Consider the following 23760-nt stretch of genomic DNA (forward strand, 5'->3'; position numbering starts at 1 on the left):
ACTAATATATTTGCAATTACAAAAAAAAATGTGTTTATTACAATTATAAAAGCCACGATTAAATAAATATGAGGTATGTTTATTCAGGGGCGGATTTACTTAGCTTAAAGCCTTTACATTTTTGGACAGCCCATGGCCCTGTGGATACAAAGGGATACACTATTTTAGTTATAGTATAGTTTAATTCTAGGAGTACATTGTCGTCACATGTAATAATTCCCCCAGTCCCCGCTGAAAATAATAGGCGATATTTTAAATTAAAAAGACATATTTAAAATTAAAAAAAAATCCATTCATAAGGTATCCCTGAGATCAATTATCCCATTTGTGATAAGCGTCTATCGAACGGAACGGGGAAATCCTCGTCGCTTGTTTTCGGTCGGTGTCTTTCGTGTGTGCATCTGTTACGGGAGACTTCCCCGTAATAACCCTAAAAATTCACGATCCGCCCATATGTTTATGTAAAAGACCTTAGCCAATCATATAATATTGGGGAGCATATTTCGTAAATTTATGCGGAAGATGTTAAAAAAATTGCCTAAAAGGATGAGCTGCGAAATGAAATTTTCAAAATTAATACTGGGACAATGACTGAAGAATTTAGATATATTATTGTTGTCTGTTAGGTTTTATGTCTTGTGTAACTTAGGTGCACCGGAAACCTGAACATATTAAAAAAGTATTTTAATATCACCGATTAACATACAGTGCTATTTTGATTTTTGCGGTCAAATTGTATTGACGCTTAATCAGATTTATTCTTTTGTGGATAGTCTCAAGGCAGGTGGCAGATCACCTAGTCTAACAAATACTTTTTATTACTAATAATACCACATTGAAGGTTTCACTCCTCTGTACGTACTTCAACTGGTCCCCTTGGTAGCCTTTAGAACGAAAAAAAAATCGGGACATACATAGTTCTTAAATAAAAATGCTTTTATAGTTTCGTGTTTATTGAAATTCACATTACGATAGAATAACTTCATGAAAATATGAATGAAGTATTAACAGTAAGTAAATAAAATTTGAAGCAATAACGATTCACTTAAGTACATAATTTATAACAAGAGAAGATCTGGAGCCATAACTCCGAAGTCTAAATACATAACAAATATTTAACAATTGAAATACGTAATTAAATATTTATGTCGTAGGATCACTTTATAAAACGGAAACGTATATAACACATTATATAATAGACATTAAGCCAGATAGATACTTCTAGAAGTTTTTATAATAACAAGTGATGTTTGCCTGTATCCCTCTTTAATGTCAAACGGCGCAATATCATACGTCAATTTCAAAGTGCCTTTCAGAAATTAACTTTCTAGACATTTAAGCTTCGATATTGTTTTGCGACAGAGGCTAGAGACAAAATCACTTCGACAGCCAAACGATATTTTATGAAAATGGTCACGTGACAAATCCCATAGGGGTTGACACCTGTCAAAAGTAATTTTACCTCAAGACCCACTTACCGATAATCAACCAAATATCGAATTATTAAAATGATCCTACGACAAATCTAAAGTTACTATAACATAATTTTTTTGTAATACTGAGTAGCATTGAGCATTAATAAATATCAATTGTAATAAAAGTGCGTAAGTTTATATGTAAATTAAAAATAGCAACGTTCGAAGTGAACTAATAAGGAAAATTACTCATATACGACGTATGGAGTCCTGTTTGCGCGTTGAATTAATAATGATGAATATCTGGACAAAAGAATCTCTATACATAACTAATCGACCAAGACAACATTAAAAACATTACTTTAGCCATTATGTTAACCTTTTTGGACGTGGGTTCAAAATCATAGACAAGTGTAAATAATTCTAAGATTTTTGTCCTTAAAAATGATTTTCGACATTGTAACGATTTCCCCTCTTGGTTATGGAGGTTGGATCTAAAAAAAATATGAAACTAATTTTCTACAAAGCTTTAAAATAATAGACTTATATAAAGTACAATCAACAGGATCTCGGATACATATATATTTATAGGAACCAATATTTCAGCCATTCTAAAACGTGTAAGTATATCTCTAATATAATCTCTACATGCTCACCTACGAAAAACAATGTTTGGCACTTAGGTTATGTCTCACTTGTGCAATATTTATAATTAAGTTAATTTAATTATTCAAGGTTTTAAATTAGAGAAATTATTATTATTATCAGAAATTTATTGAGCAATAGCTTCATGATTTATACAGAGAACCATCATGGACTTCTGTTATATGCCCTTTTATCAGTCGTACACAGATATATGTCTATATGTACTGATAAGTCAACTCACTCTAGCAAATCGCCGTCATCGTTTGACAGATGACCCTACTCTCTCATCTGTCAAATTAATTACGAGTTAATTTTAAATTTAATACAATCTGAATATATTCGTTCTTTTGTGCCAGCGATTGAGAATAATAATTACATAATTTTAACTTTCTTTAAATCCAATATTGTTTTACAATGGGACAACCGATATCCTATATTATGGATATCTAGAATGAATTGAAAAACATGTCAACTTTATGCTCAAATATGCTTAATGACTGTTTTCAATAAAAAATATATTTTAATTATTTTATTCCTACCATGTCCTTGACAAAATGTTAAATTTAAACGAAAATACTGCGGCGCGCATTCTGTGCATTACTGGCAGCATTTATATTTCATACAAACTTTTAAGGCAGAATTATTTTGTATTTTAATGCCTTGTCAAACCGTCAAGCTACTGCAAGTAGTATCTACTATTATCTCTATTAAATTATCGTTGAAAACTTAGTTAATTTCTATTAAGATAATTGCATATAGTTAAAACGTGCCAATGGAAGAATGATTTAAAAATTTAACAACTATTTATTGCTATTTAGGTTAATCTAGAATTATTAAAGCACTATTAAGGTCTATTTAAATGTACTAATTAGTCAAAAACTTTAAGATATATTAAATCACTATTGGTCGTTACTAATTTTAATATCTACAATTTAAAATCCTTTATGTAAATAATTTGATCAGTGTCTAAATTTAAATAAATTTACGAAATTACAATATGAAACTTATATATAAAATATTGGTACCTAATTAATGCGCAAATAACCTCCCATCACATGAATTTATACCAAAATACAATACGAACTTTTGGTGTAATAACGTCTACGCATGTATTCGTTGAGGGAGATTTAAAAAGAAGCCATAGGTAACTTCCCGTATGTCATAACACATTTTTGACGTACTGGAGTCCGAGATAATGATAACATTCAGAATCGACAAGTCGCCTTTCTGAAGCTCACCCTAAATCTTGATTCTGACTTATAACTTCCGTATTAAAAACATTTTGGATATATAGTAATGCCTCTATAACACGGAAATTTTTTCCGCGTTAAAGGAAACAAATGTGGGAGTATTATCGCATAACGCGCGTTTATAACCCCATATAACGCGTTACGCACAAATGATTCACATTTCACTTTTATCGTTAAAAGGGATTTGCAGGGATGGAACGAAACTAGTGTGTAAAAAGAAAGTATTCTAAATGTTATAATACATAAATATAACGTATGCAATCCCCGTGTTAGAACACCCCCGAGGGTGTGAAATCGCGTAATATGAAAATACGATACAGGAGTACCGTGTTATAGGGGGTTTACTGTAGATACATAGTTCGGACTAAAACTCTTAATTAATAACTGAATGTACATAACCAAAAAACACTGATAACTTTAGAAATCATAAAAAAGCGATAACAATTTGAGTTACTAATAGTATCGTTCAGAGTCGAAACTTACCACAGACTATGACTTCCGAATGTCATAAATGCATTGGATTTTGACATACAAGAGAGCGCGTCATAGTTCGGTACAGTCGACTGTTAACCTTTAAGAACATTATCATTAAATTTCGTATTAAATTTATTTCGCTTCTATAGCAAGTTTAAAATACTAATTTTATTAGAACTTTCAATTGTAAAAAGACATACTATCTACTTGAAATGACGTTTATCTTACATTTTATTTACATTCTTAAATTCTAAATTTGCATTTAAAATAAAACAAGGCTAATGTCTATTTCTTCAATCGAACCATCTTATGAATGAAACACACATATTACAAAAGTCTCTTTAAATAGATACTTCAAACAATGAAAAATATGAAATCAATCTAGTCTTAAATTATTTATAAAGTTTAGTACAAATTTACTTTTGGGCGACGCGACACGGTATTATCGTTCTACACTGTTTGCTTCCTCGTTTCATAAATTAATGTAAAATCAAATTAACGGAGCTAATAAACATACACGAAATAATGGGATTGCAAAAACATATTATACAGCCTCCCCTCACTTTAAATAAGAACATATTGTTAACTGCCATTACAATATAATGAAATCATTATTTTTTTGGAAACTTTTCGAGGAAGTTTTATCAAATATATATTAGCTAAAATTAGCTCTAAGCTAAATCTTATCGGTATTAAATAATAAGGAGGCTGGGAATCTTTCTTCTTAATACTTTTTTTTACAGCTTGGTCCATACAAGGCAAAGCAAAACAACTACTAACGCTTAATATTTACTAAGATCACAAATCATTGACGATAGATCAATTCTAATTTATTCTAATTATATAATTTTAAGGATTCTTTTCACTCAACATCATTCATTCCGAAGAATATAGAGACTCTCCATTTCGTTGGAATTAAAAATGAACTTCCAAACCGTATATATACTTTATTTTTCATCAAGATATTTATGACGGAATATATAAATGAAGACAGCGTTTTACGGATTTTGTTCTAAGACCAAAGAGTACCACAGGTTAAGTCCACAGATGCAAAAACACTTTCCGATTTATACATTTTCTTCATGCTTCCATATATATTAAAGATTGTGACTTAGACAAATCCCAAATTACTAGCCTGACCAATAAAATAAAAACCCCGCTATGTTGGATTTGTAACTAATTTCTTTCTTACAATTTTGACAATATCATGACTCTCACTATCTTTCACTTTAAAACATATTTCTGCAATAGACTTTTTTTGTTAAAATATTTGTACACGAGTAACTTAGTCTTGCAATCATAGATAATTGAGCGCTCTCGGAGGAGGTTTTTTAATTTTTTGATCGGGCTATACCTAGGTTTATCATAGCAGCCAGGTATTTTAAATAGTCGCACTAAACATTCTAAATAGAAAGTCCCAAATCAAAGTTGAACCACACGAGGATATGGACACAATTGTACTACAGGTTTTCAAATAACAAGAAGTTCCTATTCAGGTTACCTGAAATTGTAAGAGAGAGCCTGAAATTGTAATTGGAAAAGAAACAGTAATTCCAAACGATTCTGTGGCTGTTGAATGTGACAGCTGACTTTTGTCATAAATATTGCCCTATATATACAGCCACATTTTTAAAGGAAATAAATGTCGATTAGCCTGTCAACCACATTATTGTTTCTCTGGGAATAGAACACACACATATAAACATAAACCAAGTGATAAATAGTAAGAAAATAATATATAAGCCAATCTAAGTACTAAATTCTTAAAACAGTGGTGGTCTTTCTACATCTTACCAAGAGTACAGCTCCTCCTCGCCCCACGTTCCTCAGTCAAGGTTTCCGCCATTCCGAAGACCAGCCTTGGTCTCAGGTGGCACCTGCTTCCTAAAACATTCGTCCAGAAATGTGGACATTGTACGGTATAAGTGACGCCTGACTCCGTCTAAGGTGTGACCTTCGTCTGGATAGATCTGTAACAAATGTTTGTGGTTTATTATTTGTTCATGTTGGTTACAGAGGTCATCCCAGTTATGAAGTTTATTATTTAAAAATACATATTACAAGTACTTTACTTTTTGGTTTCTTTCGTATTGGTCAGTTTTGAAAATTAAATAAATTTGATAAAATCATCACCAACTATCATCACATGCGTAATGAGCAATAACTCAAATAATTTTAATTCATAAAATATCTGTTTAATGTCCATTATTTATTTATTTTACAGAATAATAATAATAAAATCGTTTTATTTTACATTAGAAAACCGCTGTGGTTTGTATAAATGTAACCATAGCAGTATTGCAACGAATGTCAGATCGCGATGTCAGTCAGAACGCGATAAATGCATAGAAAAGTAGTTATTCAATTTAGTTTTAATGTTGGTTAACGTTAGGCTACATAATAACCGATCGGGTAGTGCCTCAACGTTTTCTTACAATTGATATTGTTTGCTCTCGATGTATATTTATTTTTTATTTATTCATTTGGGAAACAAACAGATACATCTCTAAAAGTAGAAGTCAGAAAAGAAATATAAACATAAGAATTAAAGCATTGGATATATCCACAAAAAGTTTCACTGATAAAAAAGGATATAAAGCAAAACAAAACGTGACATGACAGAGAACAAAATATTTAAGTAGACAATACAAAGTTTATAGATCGGTAGAACGACAGATATACTAGTAGCCAAAATAAGAAGAAAGATACAAGGTTTACTACTCGAATAGTTGTTTTAACCTATTCTTAAATGAAGCAGTAGAGGAGTGCGAAAAAAGATCGATATTAGTAGTAGAATCAAGAGTAGAACACATCCTGTGAAGAGGCTCACGGAACCCAATGTTGGTTCTGGGAGTCGGAAGGTTAAAGGTTCTGTGCGAGCGTAGAGATCTGGCAGGAATATTGAATCTTATGAGTTCGAGAAGATTTAAACAAGTTAATTCATATACGCATATTTTTCTTATAATGACACAATCTATCAAACTACGCCTAGTACTCAAAGAAAGCAAATTATATTTTTTTAAAAGTTCGTTGTATTTAGCCCTACCACCGTTCATGCGACAATTTAAAATACGCAAAAATTTCTTTTGTACAGCCTCCAGTTGTGTGACATATATAGCGTAGTAGGGATTCCAGATTGGACTGGCGTATTCCAACTGAAACTGCACAAGCGTCTTATAGAGCTGAACTTGCGTTATCGCTCGAGTCTGTACGTCGTGCTCAATTGACTTTTATGTCATCCCGAAAGTACTATCTTTTATGGATGTTTCATAGTCATTTAATTTTAATACATTACAATTTTGAATATGGACTTTATATAACATCTGCACCATACCTGCTGTCTAAACATAGATCCCTGGTCAGCCAACGCCCTTGCTAGCGCCATGGTCTGCTGCAAGTGTACATTATCATCAGCGGTACCATGTACCAATAGCAGCATCTTGTCTCTTAAAGCGAGGGCCTGTTTGGTCACATCTGCATCAGCGTACCCACGGTAGTTGCCTGTTGCGTTGGGGAAACCCATATACCGCTCCGCGTATGCAGAAGCTGTATTCAAAATAACTAAGTAAATATAACGTACAAAAATAATGTGTGTAACGTATCCAACTTGTGTTTATTCATTTATTTCTTCAACAGATTGCGTTTTACATGTGTTAAAAGCTATATCAAAACGACGTAATAGCAATATGTACTCTTTTTTTATTATAAGGCGTTTGTGTATTGGATAACCTTTAAGCTAAACAATTATGTTACACGGAAGGATTAAGACACAGAGAAAGAAGTGGCTGTTAGTAATTTGTTACTTTCTTCCGTCTTCGTTATGGTATTATATCGAGTGTTTGGTATTTAATAATAACGGTGAAGTTAAATTGTAGAAGATTTCAGTATCCAATGTAAAAAATATCTTAGTTATATATGTAAATACATAAATAACTCACTATATGATAAGACAATGTAATATACAATTAACGGCAACTACTTATCGCTTACCATAATAACGCCAGCGTACAATAGGACTAATGGCAATAGCGCAGTGGAAGACATTGAGCGTACTGGCCAGCGCCAGCGCAGCGAGAAAACCTCCGTGGCCTTCGCCCCAGACCGCGACTCGGCGCCCGTCTACGAAGTGAAGGGATTCCCGGAGGTATCTATAAGAGGTACGATTTTTTAAATCTATATAAAACGTAAAAATATCGTCGAATATTTATGTAGGTATGTTAAATAAATGAATTGTGTTGATATGTACTGTTTCTTTAACAAGAGATCAAACCAACTCCAAATTTTCACCCGTATCACCTAGACGTCCGCCGTTCTACAAGTCAGCGTTAAGGCAGTTTCCACTACTTTGTGGAACCAGCTGCCTACTGAAGTATTTCCAAACCAATTCCACTTATACTTCAAGAAAACAGCGTACCAGTGAGAACGTGTCGAGAAAGAGAATGTCTAAAAATCCGGCAACGCACTCGTGAGCCTTCTATCGTCGAGAGCCTCCTGCCTGCCCTGTTCTATAAAAAAATAACCCCTAACAATAATACAACGTACCTACTATGAGGAGGACACGTTTGTCACGATTATATTATTCTGAATTTATTATACGTATCAAACTATTAATTATTTTACAATACTTAAAATAATTAATGGCGCTAAAACTCTTTTAGGTGTCAGATTTCTGTATGTGTTTCATGATCATTTGTGAATCTAATATGCAAGTAGGTGATCAGCCTTCTGTGCTTGACACACGCCGTCGACTTTTTTGATGTACGCCAAGTCGGTTTCCTCACGATGTTTTCCCTTCACTGTTAGAGCGAATGTTAAATGCGCACATAGAAAGAAAGTCCATTGGTGCACGCACAGATGGGGATCGAACTTACGACCTCAGGCATGAGAGTCCCACGCTGAAGCCTCTAGGCCAACACTGCTTGACTTACTCAGATACTTCTAGTTGATCAGCCAGTTCGACAGTCCCTAGACGTCTGTGTAAGGCATGGTGAGCTGCAAGACCTCTTCCACCAGCACCTCTAGCGTCCACCATTGCTAATATGGCACCGCCGCTGGAGGCTAATGATCCCCAATCTACTCTCCACTCCTCTGTTACTAGCTGTGTGCCTGGTACTCCGTGCCTGTGTTTAAAAAAAGCCTAGTAAATTAAATATTCAAATCTAAAGATGAACAATTTTATTTTTTCTTTAAAATTACGTTAGATAATTATAAAATAGGTATTCTGGCCCTTTAATTATATAAAAGATTGAAGACGACATCATGGAACAATTTAACCTAACTCAAGACTAATGAGTAATTTAAGTCGTACCTAATTTACTAATAAGGATATTTAACATAAGAAACTGTTCAATTACACTGCTTACAGACTCTAATAACGGCCTCTAAAGACACTTGACTCTTCTGTTATATTTTAATAAATTGTCATAAAAATTTACTTGAAATAAAAATATTTTTTTTATAATGTTTCTAGTCACATTTTGGTCCACAGAGAAAAATACTATGTACTTACACTTTAAGCACAAGAGGATACTTCGTGACCTCATCTTCTCTTAGCCCTGGAGGCAATAGAAGCCTCACCCGCGCCGCGTGACCACTTGAAAGCTGAACTGAGAACGTTCTAGGGGTTGGTAAAGCTATGCCTGAAAGTCGTTCCTGTAATGAAGTTTTTGTTAATTTAAATTTTTTAAACATATATCTGAAACTCATAGGAGTTTCTGTGGTTTGTGGTACATAGGTTATAAACTAAACCACAGTAATAAAATATCTCTTTGTTCTGCAATTTCGATTCCTGGGAAGACAGGAGATTTAACTGACCCTAATCCTTGGGCTTGATTTGCTCCAGTTTATATGGCTATGACTCAAAACTTAGCGATTAAAAAGAGTGGCGGAAAGTTTCTTGCCAGTTCTTCTAGCCCGCTCTACGCCCTTGACTTGCGAACTGGTAGTAAATTTACAATTAATTTAACTTCTTTTCTGACGTTCATAAGTGTACTGTTTACCTATGTAAAGTTATTTTGAGTTTGAGTTTGACAATCATTATTTAGGTCGACACACTTTGAGATGAAGACTACACACACACACATAAGTTGAGAGATAAAACCACATCAACATATTCTGTGAAAATTGTGTATATATCTTTTATTATTAATACATATAAATATAAAAAAAAATATTGTGTATTTGGCTTCTATGTACTATTCTCTGGAAAAACTAGGATTTATAAAAAACCTAGAAGAACGTAAGGTCTGAAAAAGCTGCGCTATTTCTGAATAGAAAATGGGAAACAGTTAATTCAAGCAGAATGTGAAAATTATTTTCACCTTAACAGATGTGTTATTCTCCAAATGCATGATCAGCCTTGGTTCAGGCAGAGCAGTTTTATGGAGACCAGAAGTGGGTACACCAGGCCCTAGACACTCCAGCACGAAGTACGCTGATGATGGACTGAAGTGAGCATCGTGATACAGACACGGTAAATTGCGGGGAATGTTTTCTGAAAAGAGAGATAGTATTGATCTTTTGTTAACATAGCTTTTACACATTAAGAAAACACTTTTGAAACGGATTGATTGCCTGGTGACGTCAGAAAAATAAATTAAAAGTTATGTACATAATTATAAGTTTATAATAATAATACATAGCTTCAATCCGTTTAAAAAGTGTTTTCTTAAAAAAAGAGATCTTAAAGAATGTAACTGAGCTAAGCGTTTGATATTAATTTAAGATGTCTTACCAATTACTTTTTTCTTTTTCTTCTTACTTGGAGCCGGTGATGTTGGCAGATCCTCATCGGAGTCGCTGTCCCAGGAGCTGTATAGATACGAAGCCAGGTTTCCATAATAGTCCAGGTTTATCGATGGCAGCGGCTAGAAAGGAATAATTACTTGAAACAGACACAATTTGTTATACAAAATATAAAAACAAAAATCTTATACACACATAGGTCTTGGCCTCAGAGCTCTGTTTTTTTTATAGAACAGGAGGCTCATCAGATGTTACCGCCCATAGACACTCCCAAAGCTAGACGCGTTGCTGTACTTTTAAGAATTGTATCTGTTGTGTGATACGTCCTCGATTTTTAGGTCTACGTTAGTAAATATGTGTTCACCATGTTTCTAAGTAATAATTTAGTTATCTGCTGCATTGTTTTTATAACACTATGCGCCTATTTTATTGTTCTAGGTTCTTCACATATAATTATCAAATCAATACAAAATATTATAAAAACTATTTTAAAAGGCTGAGCACTTATGGCCTACTGGCTTCTGTATGCGACTCTTCATACCTGAGGTCGTAGGTTCGATCCCCGGCTGTGCACCAATGGATTTTCTTTCTATGTGCATTTAAAATTAGCTCGAACGGTGAAGGAAAATATCGTGAGGAAACTGGCTTGTCTTAGACCCAAAAAGTCGACGGCGTGCGTCAAGCACAGAAGGCTAATCACCTATTCGATTAACAAATGATCATGAAACAGATACAGAATCTGAGGCCCAGACCTAAAAAAAGGTTGTAGCGCCATTGATTTACCTTTTTTTATTTTAAAGTAAGTATTCAGTTTTCTGTCCATTCTTCTCCATATAAAACTACCTTTTGGAAGGGACAACTAGTAATATTTTAACTTGTAATTTTGACTATTAAAAGTGCCTTTTTAATTGGTCTCATTGAGATAGAGACTTTAACTTTTTTGACTCGCCATGCCAGTTTTCTCACGATATTTTCCGTAGCGTATCGAGGCAGTTAGTTACACACATAGAAATAAAGGTTACATTAGGACTGCTTACATTAATGATATAGTCAGCATCATCCGATATACTTTTGTGATATAAATTACAAGTTAGTTATCTACGTACATGAGATAAACAAGTTACGCAATATGGTAACTTGTGCGGCGTCCCCGGACGAGGAGGCTCTGATGAAACCCGGTATAAGTGCCGTTGCCCGGGTTTTCCTTCTGGTATACCCAGGTAATAACTGTAACCAATATATAAAAAATGTAGTGTGCTCGTCTCTGCAGCGTTACGTACTTGATTTTCGGCTCCTCATATTTTTACGATTCATTTGAATTGAGTATTTGGTTCATACAATCGTTAAGCAAGGTATATGAACGTTTTGACTTGGGTTTGCGACACTGATGGTGTTTGGGTTGGATCGCTAGGATTCCAACTTTTTTACACTACGGTAACACGATTAAGAACTATCAATGGTATGTACGAAGATTGTCACATGCAGACTATGAGTCTGAGTGTATGAGTCTTTTACAATTTAGCGGACTCATTATGTGCGCTAGAAGTTTTTTTAATGAAATAGGAGGTATACGGGCATGAGGCTCATCTGATGTTAAGTTAATCCGACCAACTCCTCTGAACTCTCACCACGGTAAAAGAAGTAGAGAGCTATACGCAATGTATGTATGAATACTATTTAAATTAAATCAATATTATTTAAACATGAGAGATTTTTCTGGATTCCTATTATTATTATTTCACTTTTTTGTTTTTATTTATTGTATAAGTGATCTTAATAGAAAGGAAGTTGGTGAGGTGGAAACACAAACTGTTCACCGTTTTTCTGTCCACCAGAACATCGAACATATTTAAAACAGTAACATATATAGGCCTATATATAAACTATAACATTATAACAATCAAACCACGTTCAATCTCAAATTGGTTCCACATAGTAATGGTTATTTTTAGTTACAGTATATTTTTATTTATATAAAAGTTCGTTTGAATTGACCATTATTGATTGTGTGTACATTGACAACATAGACTATGACAACAAATATTATTTTTTATTTACCCTATACTGTTCCTAAATAAATACACTTTTTGTATTAAGTTGATATTGTGTTTGTTCGAGATCTTTATTGCTGTAAAGGGAAATATATTGATAAATTTAGTATGGCGGAAATAACTATATATAATAATATAAAAGGCCTTCGTAACTTAGTGATAAACGCAACTGGAGATCCTGAATTCGATCCTTGGCAAACATGTATTTCCGAGTAGAAAGCGCGGACGGCGTAAATAGTTTTTTTTAACCTTATTTTTTACTTCCAAAACCTGTTCACGAAAAAACATTCTAAACTTGATCTAATAAAAAAACGTATTTATCCTTTTCAGTGTTATTAAATGCACTATCTAGGTACATTACGCAAGTTCTTATTATATTATACACATATTAACCACGATAATATTCAACGTTTATCAATTTCTCATATTCTTAGGATCATAGGATTCATTAGTTAAGAGTCATTTATAAAATACTCATAAGCTTGTTATTAAATACGAAGATACCTACACATGCTGATTAATATGGTCCCACGCAAGCAGCCGGACAACATCGAAGCTCCCATGCGTAAGGGGCAACGCCCGAGGCCCGTGTGAATTGTGTTCAGACCGCACCACGTGGCGAAACAGACCAGCTGGCCCGTCTCTTATGGGAGCCAATGTGACTAGAGCCCCACCACCAGCTGACCAGAGAGGAGTTGGCGCTGATTCCACCCAACCTTCCGTACCTGATGCTATTCGGTAGACCTGTATGCAAATCAAGAATCAGGAATTGTTGTATACAAATGTTGTATAGACTAGACTTGGTACTTAAATAAAAATAGTGTTAACGCTTGGTTTTTTATTTATATTAGACCTGTCCTTTTTAGATTATGATCTATGGTAAACTCACTTGATAAATTAATTAAAAATACCACTTAATTAATAACATGGAATCATGGACCTTCAGAGGGCTCGCGAGTGCATAAGAATTGGTACGCTCTTTTGTTGAACGACCCTAAGTCGATTTGGTTTGTACTTCACTGGGTTACACATAGTGGTGATGCATGGCAAAAATTGCCTTAAAAACACTCAGTTGTAGAACGAAGGATGTCGAGGTAATACGGGTGGAATTTCGTATGCCTCGTCGTCTGATGTAGAAACTCAGCTACAGGTCCGAGCAACTGCTCTGAACACTCACTATTGCAAATGCGGTAGAAGATGATCTTTACGCTACGTAATTAGTCTGATTCTCTCTTGGATTCATTTCACCGTTTTTTTTAAAGGACACTTACAGTTGACTGTAGTTTGTTGTTTAGTATGTTAGTCGAGGTAATAGAGGAATTGAAGAAGGAGAATATTGACATACCTAGTTTTTTATATAGTGTAGTATTTAATATTTACAAACTGAGAAGCTAAAGGGTCTTACCTCCTGACAGTACCACATGGGACTCTTACAGACAGACACAATTGATAAGTTCTGAACCCTTGTTAGCCACACGACGCACACTTCAGTGAGTGACACCCATTGAGTACTTGTGATGTAGTAGTCACTGTAATAAAATTTAGCTAAATCGTTTGTTTTGTTAAAAACATTCAGTGGCGCTACAACCATTGTAAGGGCCATCCATCTGGGCCTCTGATTTCGGCATCTGATTGATGATCATTTGTCAATTTAATAGGCATGTATGATGAACGTCCAGTACCTGACATATGCTGACTAGCAAGCCAGTTTTCTCTGGATGTTTTCCTTCACATTTCGAGCAAATGTAAAATGCGCACATAGACAGTAATTCATTGGTGTACGGCTGGGGATCGAACCTACGATCTCCAGTCAACTAGGCCAACAATGCTCCTTTGTTAGGTATACCAAACGAACCACCAAAATTACAAAATGATGAAACATATCCATTAATTAATTAATGCGGTGATTTTTTTTTATTTTATTGTATCAATCAGGAAAAAGAAGTTTACAACAGTTTTTCTGTCCACCAGAACGTCGAACAGATTGAAAACTTAATAGTAACCAATGATATATACATTAATTAATAGACGTAACGTGGATTTGATTCCCCTAGCATTGGTAATTAGTTTTTATAATAAATAATTTAAAAAAAAAACATATATTTCGATCCGAGAACCACGTGTCAATACCCAGTATCAGTAAACAAAGAACACTACTAAACAAAAAAGATTTTTCTGTTATCCCTTGTATAATGTAGGGAAATCTATGGAGCGCGCCTTTTCCAAGGCTGAACCCTCGACGAAGCTATTTAAGGTAAATCGAGAGTATATTTATCATAGCTTGTCATGTGGAAATGGCAGAATTGATTTTCATCTTTTTGCCTTTTGTTAAATATACTTCTACATTGATATACCGGTGTGCGAATGGACTCATACATTTATACTTTCTGTGCGTGCGTAATTTTAGATAATCTGCTAGTGTCAGATGTAGATTGATGACTGTAATTCGTGACTAAATACCACGCAACTATAAAATTAATATTTATTTCCAACACACAATACAATATTCTTAACCTACATACTAATAATAATTGAAAAAAAAAATTAAAAACATGGTACCAGTGGCAGTGAAAAGGCAGCATTCTTTACTGTATTGCAATACTTATTCGTTAAACGGGGAAAGCACCAGCTCTGGGGTTACTGGTACTAACCAGGCGCCAACATTAATGATAAATCAGCGCCTATACACTTCAATCACACGGCCCAATGATGATTTTTTAGTAATAATTCTTATAAATTTGTACATCGAACTTTTCTGCATTAAACACAAATACAATTACATAGTAAAACGCGCAAATTGAAACCCACTTTCAGAACCTATTTCATTAACGATTTAGCCATAAAATTAATAAAGTCTAAAATAATTACATACGTATGTATTATTTTACTTGTTTAAGTTATTTTAAAAATAATACTTTAATGACTTTTAGATATCTGTGTGCCCATTTTTGGCAAAGGCCTCCTCCAAATCCCGCCAATCCTGTTTGCACTGTGCCACTTTCTTCCATATACCACTTGCTGTTTCCTTAATCTGGTCTATCCGCCTTATAAATTGTCTTCCTTTGTTGTACCTTGTACCTATTGTACCTTGGGCATCTGTTTCGTACTTTCTTGCTCCACTTTTTTGTGTGCCGACAATTTCCACTTAAGTTTATTTATTTCTATTAAGACATCTGCTACGTAAATTAATCATCTTAATTATATATTCCTTTCGTTCCATCTATTTTTAACACACGTGTAGCTTTGTATGCTGCGATTTATATGTTCAAGTTTGAGAAGTCAATACAGTTGGTACACAAGTAAATGACCTTTAACTTTAACTTATTTGAGCGATAAAAACAAGAATGAATTGTTTTCATAACTCGTAATTTCGTGGTTTTCAGCCATCGTGGTCAGCCGAAGATTACCACATCAAGTTGAATGAATATTTAATAAATTCCCGAATAACAATTTGTTACTTTAATTTCATTATTACTACTAATTAATACTAGGGGAAAATATTAAGCAGTACTTTTCCGTTGCCTTCTCCCCAGACATTTAAGGGAATATTTCTTTCCAAGGCCGCTGTAGCCTATACTAATCCGTTGCCAGATCAGGTGTGAGCTAGAGCCTCGTCTGTTATCTAGCAGGGAGCACATCGCGGCAGTGTTCTTGCAATAATCCGCTGCATTGCTTCTGAAAGGCTGCCATTTAAAATGTATACATATGCAAACAAACGATTTCATATGATCAACGTTTGCAAGCTTAAACCATGTGGGTAGACTGACCTCAGGGTAGACAAATATATATTCATGTATTAGTTTACATAAACCGCTCCTGACGTCGACAGCATTTGTTTTTATCTTTATATTACAACTTTCGCTACAAAGGCATTACGAATAAAGGCATTCAGTGAGCTGTTAATAAGTTCTAATTGATGTTTCAAAATAAAGTTTTACAAACCACTCTGGAATTGAGTAATTTTCAAACCGCTTCGAATGAAGAGATCCCGCAGTATCTAGACAGTGTAATACCTAATTAGAAGCAAGACTTAAACACAAGTTATACCCTGTGAAGCTCTCACGGTAAATATCAGTCTAGACTTAGTTCCAACTTCCAACTTAGTTGTGTCACTATAAGAAAAATATGCGTACATGAACAAACAACTGGAGGCTGTACAAAAGAAATTTTTGCGTATTTTAAATTGTCGCATGAACGGTGGTAGGGCTAAATTCAACGAACTTTAAAAAAAATATAATTTGCTTTCTTTGAGTACTAGGCGTAGTTTGATAGATTGTGTCATTATAAGAAAAATATGCGTATATGAATTAACTTGTTCAGATCTTCTCGAACTGATAACATTCAATGTTCCTGCCAGATCTCTACGCTTGACCAGAACCTTCCGACTTCCAGAACCAACAGGATGTGTTCTACTTTGACTTCTGCTACTAATATCGAACGTTTTTTGCACTCTTCTATTGCTTCATTTAAAACTATTAATGACCTAGGCCTTGTATCTTCTTTATTATAGCTACTAGTATGTTTGTCGTTCTCAAGATTTATAAATTTTGTATTGTATTGTCTACTTACATAAAATTCTGCTGTCATGTTTTGTTTTGTTTTGCTTTATATCTTATTTTTTATCCGTTAACCTTTTTGTCTGTACATCCAATGTCTCATTTTATGTTTTTTCTACTTTTATTGTAAAGACTTGTCTACGTTTTGTTTCCTAAATGAATAAATAAATAAACTATTACTCCCGAATGTCCATATTCAATAAGTTTTTATATAACACCAGTAGAATTGTAAGTAATTACTTACCCTTAATCTTACGCTAAAAGTGCAGACAACTGCGTATTGAAGGAATTCCCGTTGAACCCAGAACCAACTTTGAATCAATTAAGCGCATTTGGGAACTAATTAAAAGAAATAATTTTACCGTGACCAACCAAACAGGTTATTATTACTCCTTGTCGGGTGAAACTTACCCTTCTTCTGTGATAACTTTAGGTGGTGTCAAATGCCTTGTTCGGATATGCTTCGGATCTGCTATGTCTGCAACCGTCAGTTTCACTGTTGGGTTTGTCGTTCCCGGCTTCGGGTATCTCACTGATCTGATCTCCGGGTAAGTCTGTAGAATTAGAAGCTATTAACTAATAAAATCCAAATCCAGAATGATTCTAAAATGTCTGAAGAATGTAAGTAATTTTAATTCCGCTATATTTATTTGTTACATTCAAGCTTTCGATAGTTCCGGTAGGTTCAGGCCCATTACAAAACATTTTGTCTCCTTTATTAGATAGAGGACTACGAGACAGCCCATGGCCACCCATTTGAGTGAGTCGACCTTTAGCCGTAGCAATACAGCTTCTATGCTAATATGTATTAATCTATGTGATATTTACCGAGTATATTATCTACAGAATTTCCCCTACTGAAATTGTAAGGCAGTGTACATACAAACATACAGTATTGTAAAAAACAAAATATGTTTATTCGGTTTAGATTTGTCTTAGCTCATGCTTATGAATGTCAAAAACTTTACAAAATTCCCGAAAGAGGAAGTGTTTTACCCTCGTAAACGTTTGTTTGTTTTACAACGGCAATACCAAAACTGAGATAACTTTAATTAGACGAATACAGGAATCACACATAAGATGCCGATTTGTCTTTCAAAACAGGACAATGAATTAACATACTTTAATGTAAAATTGTGGGAAATAGAATTTCGTTATCAAGTTAACATATATTATATATCACAAAAAACAATTATACTAAAGATATAGCCAAAAAATTTATACAAAATACAAAAAAGATTAAAACATTTACGAAAGGAAAACAATCAACAAAATTTATTGAATATATTTATCTAAGTAATACCTAATTATAGTAGTATAGTAATACATAATGAAATACAGAAAGTATGAAATATAAAAAAAAAACATCCAGGAGATTTAGCGCTATGGATATTCTAAATACTGAGTGAGCATTTTATTTTGTTTGAGATGATGTCATGTATCGTATCACCTGTAACTACCAATGCGGTATGCAATCATAACATCAGCTTTAGGGATCGTAAGGTCTCTAGCGTATTATTCTGCGTGTATACGATCGTTGCAGCATACGTGCAAAGAACTGGACGCGCGTAAACTGGCATATTTAGGCGTGTTCGGTCAAACCAGTAGTGGAGCCGAGGAAACATTTTTATTTGCTTATACGAGCTTAAAAGCGCGTCAACGCTCGTACGAGTCGAGCGCCTTTCACGTAAACCGCTACGCCTACTACAGCCTAGACGCGCGTAAAAAATGCTAGTCCTCAACCGCTCTAAGAGAACTCGAAATTGCTTTACTCCAAAGGTAGTATATTTTGAGCGACTCTAAGTTCATGCTTCTAAAATAAATCATTAAGTTATTTTTAATAAAAAAATTCAATGGATGACAATGTTGTCAGATATTATTATTACTCTCGATAAATAAGCCGTAAATGTGTATGTCGTTACTGATATACAACAGGTGAAGAAATGAAAACCTGCCTTTGAAGGGTCATCTGTGTCCAAAGCGGTTCCATACCAGGGGTACTTCTGCTCGTGGACCAGTGTATCATTGAATGTGGCGTACATCATCATGTGACCATCGGCTGACATCCAAAGAGCTTGACGGGATTTCAGGATTTCTTCTGAAATTTTAAATTAGAAATTACTAGAGATATTTATTATTTCAACTATTGAAATTTTCCTAGAAGTCTAACTTATTTCTAGTAAATAAATTAGTTCTTAAACAAAACTATTACCTTATAATGATGACAGCCATGGAGGCTGTCAACTCTCATATAAATAGTTTTTTTCATTTTGATTTCAATTCAATAAAATACAATTCAGGACGAAGTAACGAATGTGTGCGTGTACTAGTGTACACACGTAAGAAGTGAAACTTCTATATGACCTTATTTTTCGAAAAATCATCTTCTATATGCAACTTTACAGAAATTGGTTAAATAAAGTTAAATTAGATAAAGTTTAACAAAATGCTTTTATTATCATAGACATGAATACAAATAATACAATTATTTCATTTTACCTTATTACTACTAGGATTACAGAATTTCATTAATTGTAATAGAATTATTACTATCATTGTTATCGTTATGATATTTTTGTTATTAATGGCTTCGAATCTTTTCGAATCAACCGTGATAGGGACAAGAAAAAGATGGCACGTAACGAAAGAATGTGAAGCGTAAACCAATAATGTGACTGTATTTTGTTTCTAATTCAATCTATTAACACCAGTTTCTTAAAGAACCTTTTTTAAAAGCACACGAAGATCTATAAAGATCACACATAATAAAAGATATACATAAATCGCTGCGTAAACTGTGTTATGGCTGTGCAAAGTAGTAAATAAATAAGGTACGCAAATATTTGGCAATCCATTATAAGTGTTTTAACTCAGAATAGATTTAAATTGGTAAAGAAATTAAATCAGCAATATCATCTGTATTCGCATCACAGAATACAAAAGAAACGTTTTCAATTAAACTTTTAAATGAAGAACTAAGTGAGATTCTTATAAATTGTCCGTGGATTTAAAGAACTATTTTAACCTCTATCGTCCCAAGAAGTTCAATACAATAAAATAACTTCTTTAGCTAAATAAAAAATATTCTTGTTTCGATTTTTTTTGTTAAGGTCCCTCTGTATAGTGACTATATAAACGAGACATTTGGAAGTGATATTTGAAAACTATGGTTACCCAATAAATAATGAAATTAACAATATGATCAGTGTTTATGAATCATTGACATAGTATTACGAATCCAAAATTTGACTGTTAGTTTACTGATGTTAATATTTTCATAAATGTAGTAATTATATATAACAGTCAACTATAACTATATATATGTCGGAGGAAATTTTGTTAGTGTTCGCTATCATTGTCATTATAATTTAATAACACCAATGTCAAAATAGTTAAAGCCGTTAATACTTGTGGTTTATTTGATTTGACTATTATAGCGACTTCGTTTGACTCTCTAGTCGATGTCACAAAGTTGTCTATCGGATTGCATTACAGGAACTGACGCCTTTAATGACTTCAGTTGAGTAGTTGAACCAAGCTGAAGCCTTTAAATGTAGAATGTAGGTGACCCTTATGTCGAAATTAAACGGCTGATTGCAACTAACTTTTGATGTTATCTGTAGATTCTGTTTTTGTTAAAATTCAGGTCATGCTTTCTTGTTATTGTGCCTAGTTCTCGTTCTACATACACTTTGTCTGACTTGCCATGTTCACCTGTCAATTCGTTGTGAAGTATCTGGAACTAATGCACCGTTTTCGAAAGAATTATTCACCAGATTTTTATTCCTTAAGATTGGTAAATGTAACTTCTACAAAACTGTATAACATTTTATTTAGTACAGTTTTAAAATGGCATTGTCATGTTTGTGCCAGTGGCATGTGCTGTATACGTCGAATTTTGTTTTGGACAGATTTTTGAAATAGTAGTTAGAAAATTAACATTGTTGGTTAAAAATCGATATCGTACATATAAACTTAGTCCGTGGGGATTTTTCGACTGTTGCGTTGTACTAGTTAGCAGTTCTGTTGCCTCCATTCTGTGGCTCTGGTCAAGCTTTTTACATCGATCACTGATGTGATGTTTCAGGACTGGCTTGCTTTTTTAATCAAAGAAACGTACATTCATAAATGTATTTATGAGAAAAAAAAACCTAACATGTCTGGGACATAGACACACATGTCCATAGTGTAGACAGTACTTCATTAGGACAACACATAGAAAATTCCTTCTCTAGTATATCCTAGAGATATTCCTTTTATTCATCAAAACAAGCTTAGATAGAAGTAGCTTTGCTACTTATTTTTTAATCTCTCTTCATTATTATTTTTTCCTTCTATCGCTTTTGTGATTACTTAGTAATATTTAAATAGATTTGACTCTATTATGATACAAATAAATGTGTGCGTGTACACACGTAAGAAGTGAAACTTCTATATGACCTTATTTAAAAAAAAATGATCTACTATATGCAACTTTACAGAAATTGGTTAAATAAAGTTAAATTAGATAAAGTTTAACAAAAGGCTTTTATTATCATAGACATGAATACAATAATACAATTATTTAATTTTACCTTATTACGACTAAGATTATTACAGAATTTCATTAATTGTAATAGAATTATTACTATCATTGTTATTAATGGCTTCGCTTCCGTGGTAGGGATAAAAAATGGCACGTAACGGAAAAATGTGACGCGTAATCCAAAAATGTGACGGTATTTTATTCCAACACCGATAAAGGAGTTTCACTTCAATATATACTAATAATAAGAACATATAAATATTAATTAAGTATATATATAAAAATATGAATTACTGAAAAAGTATAAAAACAAAGGTCCTGTAGCACTATTATTACAGGATTAATTTGATTACACGGTGATTGGTATTGAGACACTCATATTCACTGAAATATATATTATGTATATATATAAGAAAAATATCTTTATTACAAACATTCTAATCTGTTAGATTTGGGAACTCTTGTAAGTAAGAATACCTGTCAGGGTTCCCAGCTCTTCCATAACAAACTTAATCCATATCATTTTTTTAAACTGTTTACAACACGCGTAAAACACATGGAGCATCTCCAACAATGTGTTAGGCGTGTGTTCATAAGCCAAACTACTAGGATTGTATAAGTTAGCGTAGAGTGTAGGTTTCGTCACAATATATTCAATTTAATAATTAATCTCCGTTGAACCGAAAAGATACTTTTACCCTGTCCATTCAAAATGAGCCCATTGTTCCCTGGCAACAAAGGACTTCTTTAATGCGGAGCCGTTTTATTTTCTATTGGAAAATTCCTCCATTGAGTTAAAATTTCGACAATGCGACTGTTTTTGTTTGTAACATTATTTATTTGATTCGTAAATTTATTCTTTGTTCCTTATTAGATTATTTTTGCACACATTTCTCTAGTTACATACGTTACGTCTTATTGTATTAATAAGTCAGTTTGTTTGAAGTATAATTTAATTAGAATATGACAAAAGTCTCCTAATTTGACCTTATTATTATGAAAGCACGCCCCAAGTATTTAATGCCCGAATGTTTCGTTTTGATGATTCAAGTGTCTGCGAAGCGGTCGTATTTAGACGGTCTATTTAAGAATTAACATTAACCATATTATCCGGGTCAGTGGATTGACGTCACGATGTGCACGCGCCTGTGACGTCATCTGGTTCGTTATACAGGTCGTTTGAAACTATTTCAAGTATTAAAAGCGACTCCAATTTAACTAAAAAGAATCATAATAATATTTATGTTTTGTTTTGATTAGTTTAGTTAGTTTTTAAGATAGAAGATTACATTTCGAACCCCTTTTTAGATAATGCTGAAATATACAAGATTAGCTTTTTGGAAAATTGTTTCTGTATCTGGTTAGCTTTGGTCTGGGTACGAATACACAGGCACCAATAACGATCTACGCGCTCTCGCACAGCCTATCAGTACAGTCATACAGCGAAGAAATGCTGTTCTTCACATGGAATAAATTCATTTGTTTTATATACCGAGGAAAGAATAATTTAAAATACTAGAAAGACAATTGACACGGCGTAGCAAACATCATAATCCTTATGCTGCTTAACTTTAAATTAAACTAGTTAGTCGGAACTTCGGCGGGGTCGAATGTCATCATCGGACGTCCAGGCAGAAAAGTAATCCATACGTCAATGTCAGCCGTCCATAACTGAGCGCTTTTTAAAGCAGTTCCTACCTATGTGGAACCAGCTGCCCACTGAAGTATTTCCTAACCAATTCCACTTAGGGCGCTTTAGAAAAGGAGCGTACCAATTCTTAATAGGCCGCACTGGCGAGGCCTCTGGCATGAGTATCCATAGCGGTATCACTTAACGTCAGATGAGCCTCCTGCCAGTTTGCCAATGTTCCATAATAAAAATTGGTGAAATTGCGCGTATTATATTCATTATTTTCGGATTCAAGTGGCTTCGAAGTGAACACATATAAATTAATGAATGTTTTGAGAACGATACGCAATATAAGATTTTAGGAGAATGTTCGCACACATTACATAAAGTGTTAAGTTATAAACAACCTGTACAAATAGTGATACATCTTCTATACATCTGCCAGAGTCATTTCGAATCGGTCACTGAGA

At 33.7% G+C, this 23760-nt stretch overlaps 1 protein-coding gene across 3 annotated transcripts in view; it reads right to left on the minus strand.

Moving 5' to 3' along the window:
* Positions 1-3914: 3914 nt before the first annotated feature.
* Positions 3915-23760, minus strand: part of LOC123707383 (dipeptidyl aminopeptidase-like protein 6) — a 145214-nt gene continuing 125368 nt past the window's right edge. For all 3 annotated transcript variants that reach the window (XM_045657394.1, XM_045657393.1, XM_045657395.1), the window contains exons 7-19: positions 19091-19233; positions 17547-17689; positions 13985-14108; positions 13088-13323; positions 11635-11755; positions 10518-10650; positions 10105-10277; positions 9294-9436; positions 8713-8904; positions 7775-7932; positions 7119-7330; positions 5579-5754; positions 3915-5285 (exon numbers count right to left, since the gene is read on the minus strand). In XM_045657394.1, coding sequence (XP_045513350.1) covers positions 5611-5754; positions 7119-7330; positions 7775-7932; positions 8713-8904; positions 9294-9436; positions 10105-10277; positions 10518-10650; positions 11635-11755; positions 13088-13323; positions 13985-14108; positions 17547-17689; positions 19091-19233 — 1922 coding nt within the window. In that variant the 3' untranslated portion in view covers positions 3915-5285; positions 5579-5610. The remainder of the gene's footprint in view (positions 5286-5578; positions 5755-7118; positions 7331-7774; positions 7933-8712; positions 8905-9293; positions 9437-10104; positions 10278-10517; positions 10651-11634; positions 11756-13087; positions 13324-13984; positions 14109-17546; positions 17690-19090; positions 19234-23760) is intronic.

This window comes from Pieris brassicae, chromosome 3 (genome assembly GCF_905147105.1).
Source record: "Pieris brassicae chromosome 3, ilPieBrab1.1, whole genome shotgun sequence".
NCBI classification, from domain to species: domain Eukaryota; kingdom Metazoa; phylum Arthropoda; class Insecta; order Lepidoptera; family Pieridae; genus Pieris; species Pieris brassicae.